The 16,689-nt window shown below is 40.9% G+C and overlaps 1 protein-coding gene across 2 annotated transcripts in view; it reads right to left on the bottom strand.

Moving 5' to 3' along the window:
• The window catches only part of XPNPEP3 (X-prolyl aminopeptidase 3), a 36,889-nt gene extending 20,342 nt beyond the window's left edge, over window positions 1–16,547 (bottom strand). The window contains exons 1-6 of one of the 2 annotated variants that reach the window (XM_077339393.1): window positions 16,189–16,547; window positions 11,974–12,090; window positions 8,325–8,723; window positions 6,921–7,123; window positions 4,447–4,509; window positions 2,513–2,626 (exon numbers count right to left, since the gene is read on the bottom strand). In XM_077339393.1, coding sequence (XP_077195508.1) covers window positions 2,513–2,626; window positions 4,447–4,509; window positions 6,921–7,123; window positions 8,325–8,723; window positions 11,974–12,090; window positions 16,189–16,249 — 957 coding nt within the window. In that variant the 5' untranslated portion in view covers window positions 16,250–16,547. The other variant, XM_077339394.1, reaches the window with a different exon arrangement.
• Window positions 16,548–16,689: the final 142 nt, after the last annotated feature.

Genomic DNA, 16,689 nt, shown 5'->3' on the forward strand with positions numbered 1-16,689 from the left:
TGTGAAGTTCTGGAGGCCTCACTTCAACAAAGATGTGGACAAAATTGAGAAGGTGCAGAGAAAAATGATCCAAGACCTGGGGACTAAGCCCTATGAGGAAAGGCTGAGGGGCTTGGGAACGTTCAGCCTGGAGAAAAGGAGGTTGAGAGGGGACATGATTGCTCTCTTTAAGTATCTGAGAGGTTGACACTTGGAGGAGGGCAGGGAACGGTTCCTGTTGGTAGCAGAGGATAGCACCTGCTGTACCGTGCATAATCTATGTGTAGAATAGTACCAGCTAGATATCAGAGAAAAAAATTCACAGCTCAGCAGCGGAATCAGCTGCCTAAGGTGGTCGTGAGCTCCCCCTCACTGACAGTCTTTAAGCAGCGGCTTGACAGAAATCCTGGATGCTTTAAACTGATCCTGCCTGGAGCAGGGGGTTGGACCAGATGGCCTGTATGGCCCCTTCCAACTGTATGATTCTATGAAGTTCAGGGGTCCCAAATGTGGTGCCCGTAGGCTCCATGGCACTTGCTGACACTTTCCTGAGTCCTGCCAAGTAGGTGGGACCAGATGAGGCCTCTGGAGGTCATCTGATTGGCCACAGGAAAATATTGCTGTGCTGTTTCTTCAGAGTCCTGCCTGAGGCAGCTTACAAATAAAAATCACAGTATTAAAACACTGTGCACATAAAAAAAATTCTAAAGTGGCTACTACCAGTGTTGGTTTTAGTCTCTCTTTTATTCCTCTTCCTTATTTTTTAAAAATTGCCCTTCTTCTCCCCTGTACTTGGGCTTCCTCTTTGTGTGTGTGTATGTCTGGCTCCACCTCTCAGGGCAGCCATTTTGTGGCTACATTCACCACCCTGTGTCAGAATTCCAAAGGTGCCCACGGGCTGAAAAAGGCTGGAGAATTGTGACCTAGTCCATTGGAGAAGCTAAATAAATAGTGATAACACAAGCAGAATATTTTGAATTTTAATCTTGAAATAGTTTACAGGAAATATTTTTCTAGTCTATCACTGAAGTTGATTCTACTACCACTTGCTCCATCCTTTTACTCTTTTTTGCCAGCCCACCAAGATGGAAAGCATATATACAGGGCCTGTAAGTCAGAACTCTTCTGCCAGGCATTTGATTGAGCCTGGGGTAGTGACTCAGTTCACTCCTCAGTGACTCCTCGAAACCTCAAAACTGGAAACCTGGAATTTACATCTCATTACTTCCGCTACCACCAAAGAACATCCATTTGGTTGCAGATTGTTGTTTTTAATGCTGTTGATCTATTATTAATGTTGTTTTAATTATTATTGATATTGGTTTATAGTCTTAAAGGCTGTTCTGTACTGTAATCCATATTTTAAAATGTTGTAAGCTGCCACAAGCTGGCATTTGCCGGGAGTAGTAGGTTAGAAATAGAAATGGAAATGAATGAATAAATAAATATGAAGACATTTATGATTCAGTGATAGTTTCATTCTGTCAAGGAATAACTTCCACATAACCTAGAAAGCAAATACACATTAAGCCTAAGGTACACCAGTTACTAGAGGTCGTGTGGTTCATGTAAATCACATAGTGTGGTCAGACTGCATTGTCAGTCATGTAGAAAAATCTAAAATCAGGCATTTGTACAAACTGGGGTCACCAGTTGCACTACAAAACTGCCAAGGTAGCCCCACACTAGAGAGATAAAATTCAGTCAGCACCTGGTACAAAGTTGTTATCATAGTTATCAGAAAAGTCTTAAATAGAGACACCTGTAAATCTCTCCTCAAAATGGGAAACAAGAATCATATCCTAAAGCATTTAAAGTAATTCTCGGTCACTGAAGAAGTTGTTACGTGGTACTTAAAAAGTTAGAAATGGCTTTTTGACATGTAATTCTCAGGACTTGGGACATTAAGCTTTGGTCCTAATTTGAGCACAGAGCAAAGCAAGGCACATGTAGGATGGAATACTACGGCAGGAGTTCTATGGTGCCTCAACACATCATGACTGCCTTTGGATGTGGAAGGAGAGCCACTCCTAACAATAGGCAAGAACATACCCTTTTAGAATACAGGCTTTTAAACAATAATATCTATACTAGCAACAGTCACCAGTTGATGCACAGGCACTCTTTGAAAGCATTCACAACTGTCGGACATGGATGATTCAGTTGTCAAATTAAAGATTTTAATAGGATCAATGCTGCAAAGTAGTTGTACGGGAACAAAATGACAAATTAACTCTCTAATGGTAATCCACTGCTAGGAATTAAACGCATACAGATGTAGCAATGAAATATCTCTGCAGCAAAAGTGGAACTCTACAGTCTAGCGTTTGCTGAGGCACAATCCTCAACAGAAATCTGCTCTGTGTTATGCTACCAATGCCAGGTGATGTTCTAGATACCCTTCTCAGCAATTAGGGGTGGCACAACACACAAAGCCCTCAATTAAAAAAAAATGCAAACAGTTTTATAAGGATCCCATATGGATATAACATTAATAAATTACAGTAAGAAATTTTACAATACATTTAGTTACCTTGATTAGCTGGTTGTTTTTCACATAATGCAAAGTATTGGATCTGTTGCCACCGGCAACCACAGGGGGATAAGCCAAAATGTCAGCACCACGAGCCCGACACTCAAATTCAAACTGGAATAAATAAGTCAGAAAACAGGGACTCTGTTAATTCTGGTACAATAATACACAGCACATGTGTAATGTCTGTTGGCTTGTACATAGGAGAGCAGCTCAGACATAAATACAGAGGAGAAAATGCTGAATTTCTACTACAGAGATCTAGGTTGAAAATTGTACTCACTCATAAACTCCCTGGTTGGCTTCAAGCCTGTCTCAACCTAACATACTTCACTGGTTGTAAGGAAAAATAGAATAACTAAGCTCCTTGGAGGAAAGATAGAACTGTGATAAATGAAGTAAGTAAGCCAACCACTCTACAAAATATGAATCCAAAGAGCCTGTTTGATCTTCTATGGGACAGCAAAGGGTTGGGAGGATGTAAGTAAAGAAAAGCTACTGGAACTCATAAACTGATTTCTACAACTAGCCTTTGTCAATTCTCCTATACATTGCATTTAAGTGGTTCCATATTGATTTTAATTTGAGCCTATTTCTACTGCTTGGAATTGGATTCTTAACAGTATGTTCCTAAGCAGGTCTATTCAGTGGAGTTACTTCCAGGAAAAGGTTCTAAGGGAGGCACTGTCAGTCAAGTCAGTCAAAGCACTTCCTGCAAAAGGTAGAACAAGCACAAAAAATTAGGAAATGCTTTGAATCTGAATAAACATTTTGTTCCATGACAGGCTCCATGCCTTGTATTTTTTTAAGCATTGTTTTGGTAAAGATGCATAATCAGTACAGTGGAGCCAAGACATTTGCTGTCCTCTTATGGCAGGTTCACGTGAAAAGTTTGGAGTAGATCCTAGAATTTCCATTTACGGCCACCTTTGCCTGTTGTGGAGGCAGCACTCCTGTTATGAAATGCACTCCTATCCTGCTAGGTACTTTTCAGCTCCTTGAAAGACACTGACCTTGTATAAGAGGAAGCACCTAGCACCAAAGAAAGCACACTCTGCAGGGGAGGGTCGCTCTGCAATGTATGAAGAGGAGTGCAAGCAGAAAGAAAGTCTAAGAGCCAAGTCTAAGAGTTCAATGCAAAAATCTGGGATTGCTCCTGGACGTCCTTGTGGCAACTGGGGCCAACAAGTGTCATTTACCAATTAGGCTGCTATACAAGCAGTAAATGATTTATGGGAAATTTTGACTGGCCTGCACATTTTATTTCTTTGGTGACATCCAGATTAGAGAACTGTAAAATGATGTGGGTCTGCCTTTAAAAAGTTCTTGAAAATTTCAAATGGTTCAAAACTACTTTGGACAAAAAGCAAGCTACATTATGTCTCTGCTATTATGTCTTCACTGGCTGCCTGTTTCCAGGAGTGAGTTTCAACCTTTAAGGCCCTAAGGAGTCTTGGACCTGGGTACTTTCAATGATTGCCTCCTCCTCTATGAGCTTGCTGGCCAGTCAGGTCACCTGAGAAGACCCTGCTTTATATTTATCTGCCAAGTTTCAATGGGTGGTTAAGTAGAACAGAGCTTTCTCTGTCGTTACCTCAGCTGTCATCTCCAAGGGCACACTTTCCTTGCTCGTCTTCTGGTAGACCATCATTCAAATGGGTTTTTAATTTGTGTCCCACCATTGGTTCATGCTATCATGCCAGCTCAACTACTTGTGGAGAGAGATGCTTGTGGGGATGTTTGTGTGTAAATAAGCTGATGTTTTAAAATCAACATAACTGTTTTAATTTTTTTTTAAGATCCCTTTTCTGTGACATTAGGTTTTAACTAATTTGCTGTGGAAGAAGAAGTATCTGTGCCCAAGAGCAGAATACAAATATTTTAATAAATTATGAATTAGAATGAGTACTTTCATAGCCCAATAAGAAATGTACCTTAGCATACAAGAATGCTTCACTCACTGGAGTTTTGCTGGCAAACATTGTCTCTATGAATGCCTGTGAAAAAGCAGCAACAAAAATGTCTGGTGAAGAATCTTCAAGGAACTGAAGAATGAATCTCTCTTTTGCTAGCCAAGTCAAAATATTCACGGTAATGGCATAAAACATTCAAATATTCAAGATAAAGGTAAGAAAATATCATTTTCCATCAGTACAATATTGTGCATCAAACCCCCCTCAGAATCTGCAATGTATGCTTTCCTCCCCGACTGATTTAAATTCTTTCATATCTGATGATTTTAAAAAACAAAACACCTAAAAGAGTAAGTTGCAACACATGAAGATAAGCAGCTATTTCCTAATTGGGCTTTTCAACTGGTGAGAAGAGTGCTTTGGAGTGGGTGGACAGGTGGGCAAGTGTGTCGGGGGGGCAGGAGGTTAGAAATGTGGAAGTGACGGGGCAGGGGGGAAAGCAAAGTTGACTGATGGTGAAACAAGATGGGGTATAGAGCTCATTTCCATTTCTGGCACCTGAAACGTTCTAGGAGTGTCTCTTTACTTCCACTTGTCCTCTGCGCCTCTATTTTAAAATAATGCAAACGCAACTCTTCAGTGTTCTCTCATCAAAAGGAAACTAATCCCGGTATTACTGTGCCACAGAACTTCTTGCCATGCAGGAAAATAGGCAGCATATAACAACTAGCAAGCAGGAATGAATGGGTGCTAGGACCCAGGGGACACCAGGAGGTACAGATCTCTCTGTGTGTGTCTCTCTCCCTCTCGCTGCGTGTCTCTCGATGTGCCTCGCAGCAGGAGGCAGAGCAGGTAATCAGGGCTGGTTTGTAGGAGGGAAGCAGGGCTGGTGTGCAGTTTGGGGCAGCTCTCTGTCTCTCTCTCCCTCCGTCACAGCAGGGGAGGCTCTCTCTGTGTCTCTCTCTCCATAGCAGCAGGAGCTATAGCAGGTAATTAAGGCCCCTTCTTAGGAGGGAAGCAGGGCTGGTCAGCAGCTTGGGGCAGCTCTCTCTGTGTCTCTCTCTGCCTCCCTCACAGCTGGAGTGATAGGAGGGAATGAGGGCTCATGTTCGGTCTGGCAGGGCTCTGTGTGTCTCTCCCTGTCTCTGGCGCATCTGAAAGGAACGTGGCTAGTGTCCAGGGAGGAACGGTGGGAACTGCAGGGGCAGAGCCAGTCAGGGTGCAGCTTGCATTGCTGGCTGCATGCTGACTGGCCCTGTTCTAACTCGGACAGCTGGACACGTTCCACCCCCCCCCCAGCTGTTTCACAAATATATAGAGGAACCATGGATAAGGATAGCAGTTAACCAAGTATCGATTAATGTGAAATATATCAAATGAAAACTATTCACCATGAATAAAGTTCATAATTCAGTTTGGTGTAATGGTTAGGAGTAGCCAGTTTGGTGTAGTAGTTAGGAGTCCGGACTTCTAATCTGGGATGCCAGGTTCGATTCTGCACTCCCCCACATGCAGCCAGCTGGGTGACCTTGGGCTCGCCATGGCACTAATAAAACTGTTCTGACCGAGCAGTGATATCAGGACTCTCTCAGCCTCACCCACCTCACAGGTGATCTGTTGTGGGGAGAGGAAAGGGATGGCGACTGTAAGCTGCTTTGAGCCTCCTTCAGGTAGATAAAAGCAGCATATAAGAACCAACTCTTCTTCTTCTACAAAAGCCATAATAATACAGCCAATTACAAATGTGATAACTTTTTATTTATCTATACAAATGACCATAATCGAAGGTGCTATTTTTGAACAATCTGAGTTGGACAAAAAGACATCCACTGTGAGTTCAATAATGTACTCTTGCAGATTTGTCTTAGCCAGTCCTGCTTCTTATGTTATAACAAGCAATGCCTTTAATGGTTGATTGAGGTCTTCCTACTCTAAAACAAGCCATAGGAAGTCACTACATGTCACATGCAAAGATGCAACTGCTATTAACTGTGAATTAAGTACTGTAGAGGAATATTAGATATATTCAGCCCCTTTTGTTACATTCATTCATACAAGACTACTCTAATTGTGTTAGTTACAGCCCAGTAGAATATGTTTGTTTTCAAAAGCTGTCCCATTAAACTGAAAGGGACAACATTTAGCATGGAATCCTTATACAAATTTCAGGTGGACTGGTCTGCAGTAGAAGAGTGAGATTCAAGTGCAGTAGCATCTTAAAAACCAACACAATTGCTAGGGTATAAGTTTCTGAGGGTCTGTTATCTAATGAATGTCTGACAAAGGAAACAATGACTCTCAAAGGCTTATGCCCTGGAAATCTTGTGGGTCTTCAAGGTATGAATGCACTGGAATCTTGCTCTTCTATCCTTGTACATGAATCATTTCTCAAAAGAAACTACATACCAGTTCCAAGTCAACATTTGGCAGGAACTCTGACTCCAAACCACTTTTTCTCAAAAATCTGCAGTAACTGTAATTGTATTATTTAATACCTGTGAGGTCACCTTTCCAGCAACCTTCATCCTCTCAATCTCTGCAGAGGATTTCACTAGCCGTAGGCCCTGCACTAGGGGCCGGATGGCTCGGATACGGTTCTTGCTTCTAGCTTTGACCTCAGCCAGGTGCAGAAGGTAGTCAGAATGAAGTTGTGGATGCACTGGCTTGGCAAAGTCATACCACACCACTGTAGATTCATCTAGGAAGCAGAACACAAGCACAGAATAATTTGCATAATGATATGTATTTTTTCAGGAATTCAGAGACTTGGGTCTAGAGATCCAACAGATCTTTGCCTCAATCCCTTCCTTCCAGGTAAGTCATTTTGTGGAGTTACGGGGCGGATATGTGGACAAATAGCCACCCTGACCCACCAGAAATAGCCACCCTCCCCTTTGCTCTTCTGTCAATAGAGCTACACTAACAGGAGAGGGTGGAGTCAAGATTTTGCCTCCTTCCCCTTTGCCATTGCAGCCCTTCCAACCCACATGGCTATCAGTACAGGTGGGTCATGGAATGCTGGTAATCCTAAAATCAGAAGGGACTGCTAAGGGGACGGAACATGGCAACCATGGGAAATAACCCAGAATTTGCAAGTTATTCCTGAGTTACAGAGGCTGAGAATTTGAATGAGTAACTGAACAAGATAACTTCCCCAAATTTCTGATAATGATTCAGACTTTATGGAATATTAGTAAAGTAATAGTAATTATTAATATCCTTAAAACAGATGACATAATTCTCAGACAATCTTATTTTGCCTTGTCAGTATAGATTATATTTTTTAATCTGTTTGAAAAAAATCCTGGCAACTATAGCTAAAACTATTCTATTCCATTAACACATCATCTCCTTAAAAAGGAAGCTGTACGTAGAAACTAAGAAAAGCTATTTCATGTCAAAGTTCCTATATTCAAGAATAATCTGATTCCAAAAGGTAAATGCATTTTCTGCTTTCATAGATAGGCTTTTTGGATCAAATATTGTAGAATGAGTTTTTTTTAATACACAAAAAGCTCCTCTAATTGAATGACTTGAGCAGCTGGCCTTAAAAACCTATCATCTGAGTACATCACTCCACCTTAATGGTCACTTCTTAGAGAGAGGGATTTAGTGAACTACAGACAGTAACTTAATAGTTCTCCTTAGAACAAAAGGATGTTTCTGCAGCAGTAATTCCTTTCATTTTTCCATTGCCTGAGCAAAGATCATTGCCCCACAGGCAACCACATGGGCAAAAGAGCACTTGCAAGGTTGACTATTTTTTCTCATCTGTTGACTAAGAAGTGAGGAAATTGCAACTATAGAGTTAGATACAAGTACCTCTGAGCTAGGGTCAACAGCCAAAAGACCCTGTGAAATTGCATGCCACTTCATGAATCTCGTCTCCTTTGTCTTACCTTTCAGTTTAGCCACCAGATGTCTAAACTCCTCTAGGGTATATCCTTCATCCACACCTGTGAGAGCTATTGCCCCGTCAGTACCAGACCGTGGTCCATCCCATAGCTCTCTACTTGGGTCCCGCCGGGGGACAAACAGCAGAGCTTTGTGGGATGGCAACGGTTTGCCAGGCAGGCTCTGCAGCACTAAGATGCTGTCAGGCTCCTGGAACCCACACAGATATAGGAAGTTAGTGTCCTGGTGGAAAGTGTATGGAATATCATTGCTCATATAGTAGGTGGGATTGGATAGCAGAATCACTGTGTGGTCCATCCCAGGCACTTCTTGCTGTATCCGAGCCATCAACTTGTGTCTACGGAGAGAGTACTCTGTTTGAGACAACCCTGGTGTCACTTCCCCTGTGAACAAAAACATTAAACACAAAATACAATTCCTGTTCCAGAAAATACTGCTGAACACTTTTATACTCTTTCCTTTTCTCATTACTGTCCCTCTCAGTTGCAGCTTCCTTTTCATTCCTCACCCCTCATTTTGCTCCTCGTTATTCTTATTCCCTGCTCCCTTCTCCTGACATCCTCAGTTCTCCTGACATCCTGTCACATGGAGGAGGGAAAACTCATTGTAGATCAACTAACTTCTGCATTATTAACATTTGGGCAAATGTGTTGTTGAGCAAACCTGAACTCCTTCAGGAGTTCCAGGGGCAGACTAAAGTGAGACAGAAATTTTAATCTTCAAACTGTGCAAACAGGCGATTATACGAGAGAATAGCAAGGGATGAACTTTAACCCACTAGAAATACTAAACTTTTATGGCTTCTGGACATTGAACAGAAAGCAGCTGGGTTGCTTACACCCTTTTAAAGTGAAGCCAATGGGATATTTAACTGCCTGAGGAAATTTATCCATGAAACAGCAAGTTTCTAACAAAGAATGATAAAGAGAACTGATTTTGGTATTACAGGCTATATACCTAAGGACACCATGGGGAAAAAATATTTTGGAACTGTAGGTTAATCTTTCAATTCCATTTTATCTGTAAAGAATTAGAAACACAAGAAAACAAGAATATTTCAACCAAGATGGTGCTAACTGTAAAACAGGTAAGTACTTGGCATAATCTAAGTGCAGTCCTGCATTAAGTTATGGGACTTAATTCTCAATTGACTGATGGAGGCTCAATGCTGTACTTCCTTACTGGGAAATATATGCCACCACTGAATGCTTCCAAATAGAGTTGCTAACTGCCAGTAGAAAAAAAATGTCTTGTGCCAGAGGCTTAATTAGACATTATTTGGACATTATTTCACCCCATGCTATGAAAATCTTCAGCAATTCATTTCCATATATTAAGTTTCTATTAAAGAGACATTCTTCTCTAGAGCAGTTGAAAATCCTGGTTCCAGATAAGAATAATTATACAATAGTATTACAGTGCCATTTTAAGTAGAGTTACCCCTCTAAGTCCACTGACAACTTGGCACTGTTACTGTTGTAAAGCCCTTATTATCAAGCCTTTAAAAACCTAATATTTAAGTTGTACATCATTATCTTCTGGTTTCAAATTTCTTTCTTTGCACTGTATTATGAGAGAATGGTGAATATTTAATAGTAAACCAGCAGAGGAATAGAATGGACAGCTATATTTTGAGATAAATATGTGTCAAAATCAAACTAACTGTAAGATTATATTTGACTTTTTTATGGAGCCAATACTTAAACTGAAATCTATTCTCAACTTTTCCAAACACCAGTTGTATTACTAATATCTGTATTATATACACATATAAATACATGCATGTGATTACCAGTCAAGGCAAAATGTAAGATTTTTTTTCCCCAAAAGGGTGAAAAAACTTCTTACACTGGGACTAACTTGGGGTTAATATTAGGGTTACCAAATACCTGGACATAAATGTCCAGCCCCTTTAAGAGAGGTTCAATGTATGGAAATGAAGCTGAAGCATTTCATGGCATGGAGGTAAATAATTTCACCTGGTAAATAATATCCTATTAAATCTCTGATACATAAACAGGATATTTGTTCATCTCTCCAGGCAGGAACTCTAATTAAAACTGATAAATTGTATGAAAGTACTTGTTTTTTGGGGGGGAGGCGGTATCTTCTTGCATAAAGCAACTTGATTGCCCAAATTGGCCATGAGGTGAAGCATCAGCAGCCGCACAATGTGGGCCACAAGGGGTGAATGAACTGGGAATGTTTCATATTTGGGTAGTAGGTAGACTCTTTTAGTTGAGATGAAACTCCAGTGCTGGAGCAACATTATCAGTTTGTATATCAAAAAGACAAATAATTGACATTTTCTTTAGTGCAGATAAGATGGGATGATATTTACATAAGATTAGAATCACCTAAGCAACCCTTAGTAAATTAGGATGACTAGCAATTTCCATTACCTGGCCCAGGTAATTCCCAGGTAATAGCTGCAGGGTGTTTCAAATTTAAGGTGACCAGATTTTAACATTGGTAAAGCGGGACACCATTGACCAGGGGGGTTCTTTATTAAAAATGTGGTCTATATGGAGCAACAAAAATTTTCATAGAATGCACAGAATGCAAAAATAGTATAGTAATATACATATTTTAATTTCAACATAAGTAAAAGTTGCCAGGTGCCCCCAGATGTCCCTCCAAAAGTGGGACAATCTGGTCACCTTATTCAAACTCTTTATTGATTTAACAACACAGCATACTATTTTTATTATAGATTAAAGCACAAAACTCTTCTTGACAGACTGGTGGGAATTTCAGAACTCCAGAGGGGTACCATGTTAGCCTGCTGCAACCATTAAAGACTAATTCATAAGGATACAAGTTTGTTTTCATTTGTGCTCTGCCATACAATGTAACATACCTTGTCCTAGGGAAAAAGTGCTTTTGGACCTCTTTTTTGCATTATCCTCCTCCCTCTTCATCTTTTACTGTTTGTAGTTTGGATCTAAATCTATCAGACACCTGAATGTAACCCTTCATACATCTGCCAAAGTGGGCCTTGGCTCATTACAGTTTACACACCACAATAAATGTTAGATATTAAAATGCCATCAAAAGACTATTATTTATTATTAATTATAAGGCATACGTGTAATGTAGCCAAGAGATTCTAAGATTGTCTGGCTGGCAGGCAAGATACATTTGCAGGTGGTTTGCCATTGCTTGCCCCCATGTCATGACCCTGGTATTCCTTGGAGGTTACACTTCCAAATGCAAAGAAACAATACAAAGAAACTAAAGCTCTTGGTAGAAAGATGGCTGAGAGTTCAATCCTGAATACAGTTAAACCATTCTAAGCCTACTTATTCCAACAGAACAATGTAATAGAATAATGCATTTCTGTTTAGGAAGGCACTAGAGTAGATGGGGCCTAATTTACAAATGTACTACATGAGTAGCTGCAAGTGTTGTAGCATTGATCCAGGTGCTGTAGTTACAGAAATGGCTGCAGACCATACCCATGATTGTTTGGTTCACATATCACTTTTGCACATAGCTTGCCTTTAGGAAACACTTTCTGAGCTGCAGCATAAGGAAGTAATGAATAAGAATCCCACTAAGTACAATCTTTTCCAAATTACTTCTTCATACATAAAGTTCCCTAGTCAGCAGCTACTGTTTATGGATCCTCACCTGGTTTGAGTAGGTGTGGGTGTGTGAAAGGGCTGGGCTGGCCAAGGTACCGATTTGGAATCTTCTTCTGCTGAACAGGCTCAATGGATAGTTTGCGAAGGAAACAGAATTTGCAACCTAAAAGAAAACATCTGAATCGTGTCAGGCTGAGAGATTGTTCCCTTTCCAGAAATCAAAGCAGTCAAGTTGCACCATGCTTACAAAGATAAAACTCCAAAATTTTACCTGATCACCCTAAAACATAGTGTCAAAAATCAATACTTGGGCAGTAACAAAACAGATCATGCATTCTTTATAATAAAAGTTATGGACAAGTTATAAACATTGGCAGCTGCACTAGTTACCAGTCATGGCCCAGATCAAGTTCAAGGTCTTGGTTTTGACTTTTAGGCCATCCATGGCTTGGGCCCCACCTATCTGAGGGACCCCTTGTCTGCTTATGCTCCCTGCAGAGCCCTTCACTCTGTGGGTTCCTGGCCCCAGATAGATATGCCTGGCTTCAACCCGAGACAGGGCTTTCTCGGTCTTGGCTCTGACCTGGTGGAATGAGCTCCCAGGAGAACTGAGGGCCCCAACAGACCTGTCTAAGTCCTGGCCCTGACTTGGTGGAATGATCTACTGGGAGGGCTGAGGGCCCTGATGGAGCTGTAAAACAGAGCTCTTCCGCCAGGACTTCAGTTGAGGGTCTGTTAAGATCATTGGGCCCTCTCAGGCTACTCAACTCCATCTGATAAACCCCTTCATGGATAGTTATGGGGAGGGTGGAGGATTCCCCCCCCCTCAAGGTTGGGGGAGGACCCGATCTTATAGCCCAGTGTACAGCTCGGCCTCAACCAAAAGCCTGGCGGAAGAGCCCCGTCTTGTAGGCCCTGCAGAACCCAGAATCCTCAGCTCTACCGGGAGCTCATTCCATCAGGTAGGGGCCAGGACTGAAAAAGCCCTGGCCCTGGTCAAGGCCAGGCATGCTTCCCAGGCCCTGGGATCCTCAACAAATTCGTACCTGCAGAGTGTTACACCCTTACACATAAGGAGACAAGCAGTCCCGCAGGTAGGCAGAACCCAGGCCACGTATAGTCTTAAAGGTCAAGACCAATACCTTGAAATTGATTCGGAAGCAAACCGGCAACCAGTGAAGCTGCCTCAGCAACGGCTGGACATGGGCCCTCCAAGATGACCTGATGAGGACCCCAGCAGCTGCATTTTGTACCAGTTGCAGTTTTTGAGTCAGGGACAAGCGAGTTACAGAACGTACAGCGAGTTACAGAACTCTAATCTGGAAGTGACTGTTGCATGGATCACTGTGGCCAAGTGTTTTGGGCAGTAAGAAGTTCTAACACTAGAATATTTTCTACCAGTGGTACTGAAATTAGTCATTCAACAAAATGGAAATATTGCATATTGCTGTGGTTATCATAATAACTAATTATTCCTCCAAAACTACAGTGGTAGTTAAGGGTTATCCTGAGAGCATTTTCCTAGGAGTTAATCACATTGAATATGAAACTTACTACCAAATAGACATATTTAGCATTGCTTCCAATGACATCTTGTAAGAAGGAAAGAGACTGTGACTATGGATTGGAAATAGCATAGAGAGAGAAACTTTTGCTGATCCTCTGCCCTTGATGCTGTAAACCCCCCCCCCCATTTCTGGGTGAAGGGATTTTGACTGCAGCAAGAAGGGGGAGATGGAGAAATATCACTCCATTCAGTGGGAATCTCTGTTGGGTTCAAGTCCTGATGCATCCAAGCACCTTCAAACCCAGAGGAAGACTGGATACAAACATAATAAATAAAAGATTGACTAATATTTATTTTACAACAGCGTAACTCTGGTCTCATTCTGTTAGAACAAAGGTACTATTTCTTTTCTTTGAAGGTGAATAGTATTTCTATTTAACATTACACATTTTTCAACTCAGTTCTTAAGTACTGAGCCAACAAAGATTTTACTGAGATAAACTGGGATCTGAGAACTTGAAAAAATACCATTTCATTTTATTACACATTTATTACAATTGGCCAGTACAGTACATTGGCCTAAACAGTTGAAATAATTAAAGTCAGTAGCCCAGCAACTATATAAAAATACAATACAGATACAACTAATATGCTGTTGCACATATTCATTCTAGTGATTTTAGGTGTGCCTCTGTACAAAAGCAGCTGCAATCTTGGGAACCTGGGAACATAAGTGCAACTTATTTCTGAATAAGCATGCAGTGGATTGGGCTTCATGCCATCACTGATATTATTGGGACCTCCCTGTGACAGAAATGTCACTTCAATGATTTCAGTGGGACTTACTCCCTAAATTCCTCAGTGCCTAGGATCCCAAGCTTATAGCTTCATACTCTATATCCTTAATAAGCAAACCACACAGAAGTATGCATGAGATTACAACATAGCTACTATTCAACACATTATCCAGTTTGAAATCAACATATTGAGGGATGCAATCCAAGAATATATCCTTTGTGTCTCAGCAGATTTATTTTTGAGTAAACATGCATCAGATAAGACTGCACATGTAACTGAAAATTGGTATGGAGTCTGTGCACTTCTCAGTCTGTTCTCGCACATGTATTCAGACACAAATCCTACTAAGTTCAAAAGTATTTCCAAAAGGTTCTGGGACTGGAGACTTGCAACCTAATTCTAGGGATTTGTATTCAGAAATATGCTCTATTGAACACAGTGGGACTTAGCTTCCAGGTTAAGTGTCTATCAGACTGCAGCCTTGTACCTTATTTTATGGAGTGTTTTATGCCAGAGCTATTCTATGTAACCAACTTTCAGTTCATTGCCCCCCAAAAAGTTTTGTCCTAGCAGTCTATCCTAAAGAGTATTTAAAATGCATCAGAAAGTTTTTTAAATTTTCTTTCCATATACTGTTTTCTAAATTCTGAATTAAAAATGTGATGATGCACTTAACTTTCTAATTTTTAACACCACTTTCATTCCTACTAGGAGCTGAAAGTGAGTTACATCTTTCTTCCCTCCTCCATTTTATTCTCACAAAAAACCAGTGAAGTTGGTTAGGTTGAGAATGTGTGACTGGCGCAAGGTCACCCAGCAAGTTTCCATGTTAGAGTGCAGATTCAAACCAAGATATATCAGATCCTAGTCAAGCACTAAACCATGCTGCAAATGTGATGAGAATTTATATTTAGTGAGAAAAAAGTACAAGATATATAAGAAGTCTTACCAAAACATTTAATTTAAAATGACTTCTTTGAAGGTTGATGCAAGAGGTTGATATTATTACCACCACATAATCTATTCTAATGGCTGACAATGCATATTAAGATACAGAAGACTTTTGACTGATTAAAATTTTTTTATTTCGTATAGCTGCACAAATATACAGATAAGGTATAGATTGAAGAACAGACTTTATTTGGAAAACCCAAGGGACAGTCAAAGCCTTCAGATAATATAAATTTGAATACATGTAATTGCTATTTATATATAATTTTCTTCAATAAACAGAAAGCCACAGTGAAGCCAAATAAAGTTAAATCTTTTAAAGATTCATTAATGTCAAATGCAAAACATTTAAATGCATCACTGACAATGGTATTTATATGTGCTTAGCTTTGGCTATCTCGTGGTCACAATAAAATGAGATTTCAATCAGATTTCAATAAGAAAGTTCTGAAGTGGGTTTTTTTTTACCAGCTTGAGATTTGACTAATTTAGCACCTTGTGTTTAAAAATGAAGCTTCACTGTCATAGACTTAAAATCTGAAGCACAGCTAATCATTCTAAATCCTTATATTTTGTCTCTAAATGAAAATTTCTGGTTAAAGTAAAAGGGTTTTCTGGTGACTCTATAGCTTATCACGGCAGTCAGGTACATTTTAACTGGGCCAGTGACACAGTTATAGGTCCTAAGTAAAAAAATCTAATGGGGTACTCCTATTATCTTGTTACAGCAAAAATAATAAACAGAAGTCCTACGGCACTTAAATATTAAGACATACTAAAGACGTACGAAAGCTTATGTTGCAGCTGCAGGTGATCTATTAGACTTTATGATGCCACAAAATTCCTTTTTGGTTTTGTGTTGAGGTGAGTCGCCTGTGATGAAGACAGAAAGGCAAATACGAAGCTACAGAGCACACAATACGGAAGCAGGTACCTGACACGAGTATATGCTACCCTTCCCGGGACTAAGAAAACTCATCTTTAGAAGGAAAGAAAGTCTCTGACCTGAAAAGTTGCACATGCCCCTTACAGCTGGCAAAAGCCTCTGTGATGGGAACCACACCATGGCTGAGCCCCCAGCCTGCAAGAACAACACCTACCACTACAGGGCGATCTCTGAAAAGAAACCAACTCCCCCCCAACCCATCTGTGTTCCACTCTTTTCCCCACGCTCCCGCATGGCCAACTTCCCAGCCTACGCCAGGCTCGCACGTCTCCCCTGCATGTGTAGAGGACCTCAGCAGCCCGGAGGCGCAGCGTGATGACGTCACCACGCCCGTTTCCAAGGAGCCGTTTGTCTCTTGCCTCTCATTTTCCCGGAAACACTCATTACTTAGCTGCCTAATCAAAACGCCAGATTAAATAAGAGCAACCCCATTTCATTCCCCCACCGCCACCCCGTCACGCGTAGCGAAAGGCTTGCCGATGGACTAACGCTCTCTTCTCCCCACAGCGAGTCAAGCAAGCAAAAATGTTGACGGCCAGTGTGAGTGACTGGCCGTGTGT

The sequence above is a fragment of the Paroedura picta genome, chromosome 5 (genome assembly GCF_049243985.1).
Source record: "Paroedura picta isolate Pp20150507F chromosome 5, Ppicta_v3.0, whole genome shotgun sequence".
Taxonomy (NCBI): Eukaryota; Metazoa; Chordata; class Lepidosauria; order Squamata; family Gekkonidae; genus Paroedura; species Paroedura picta.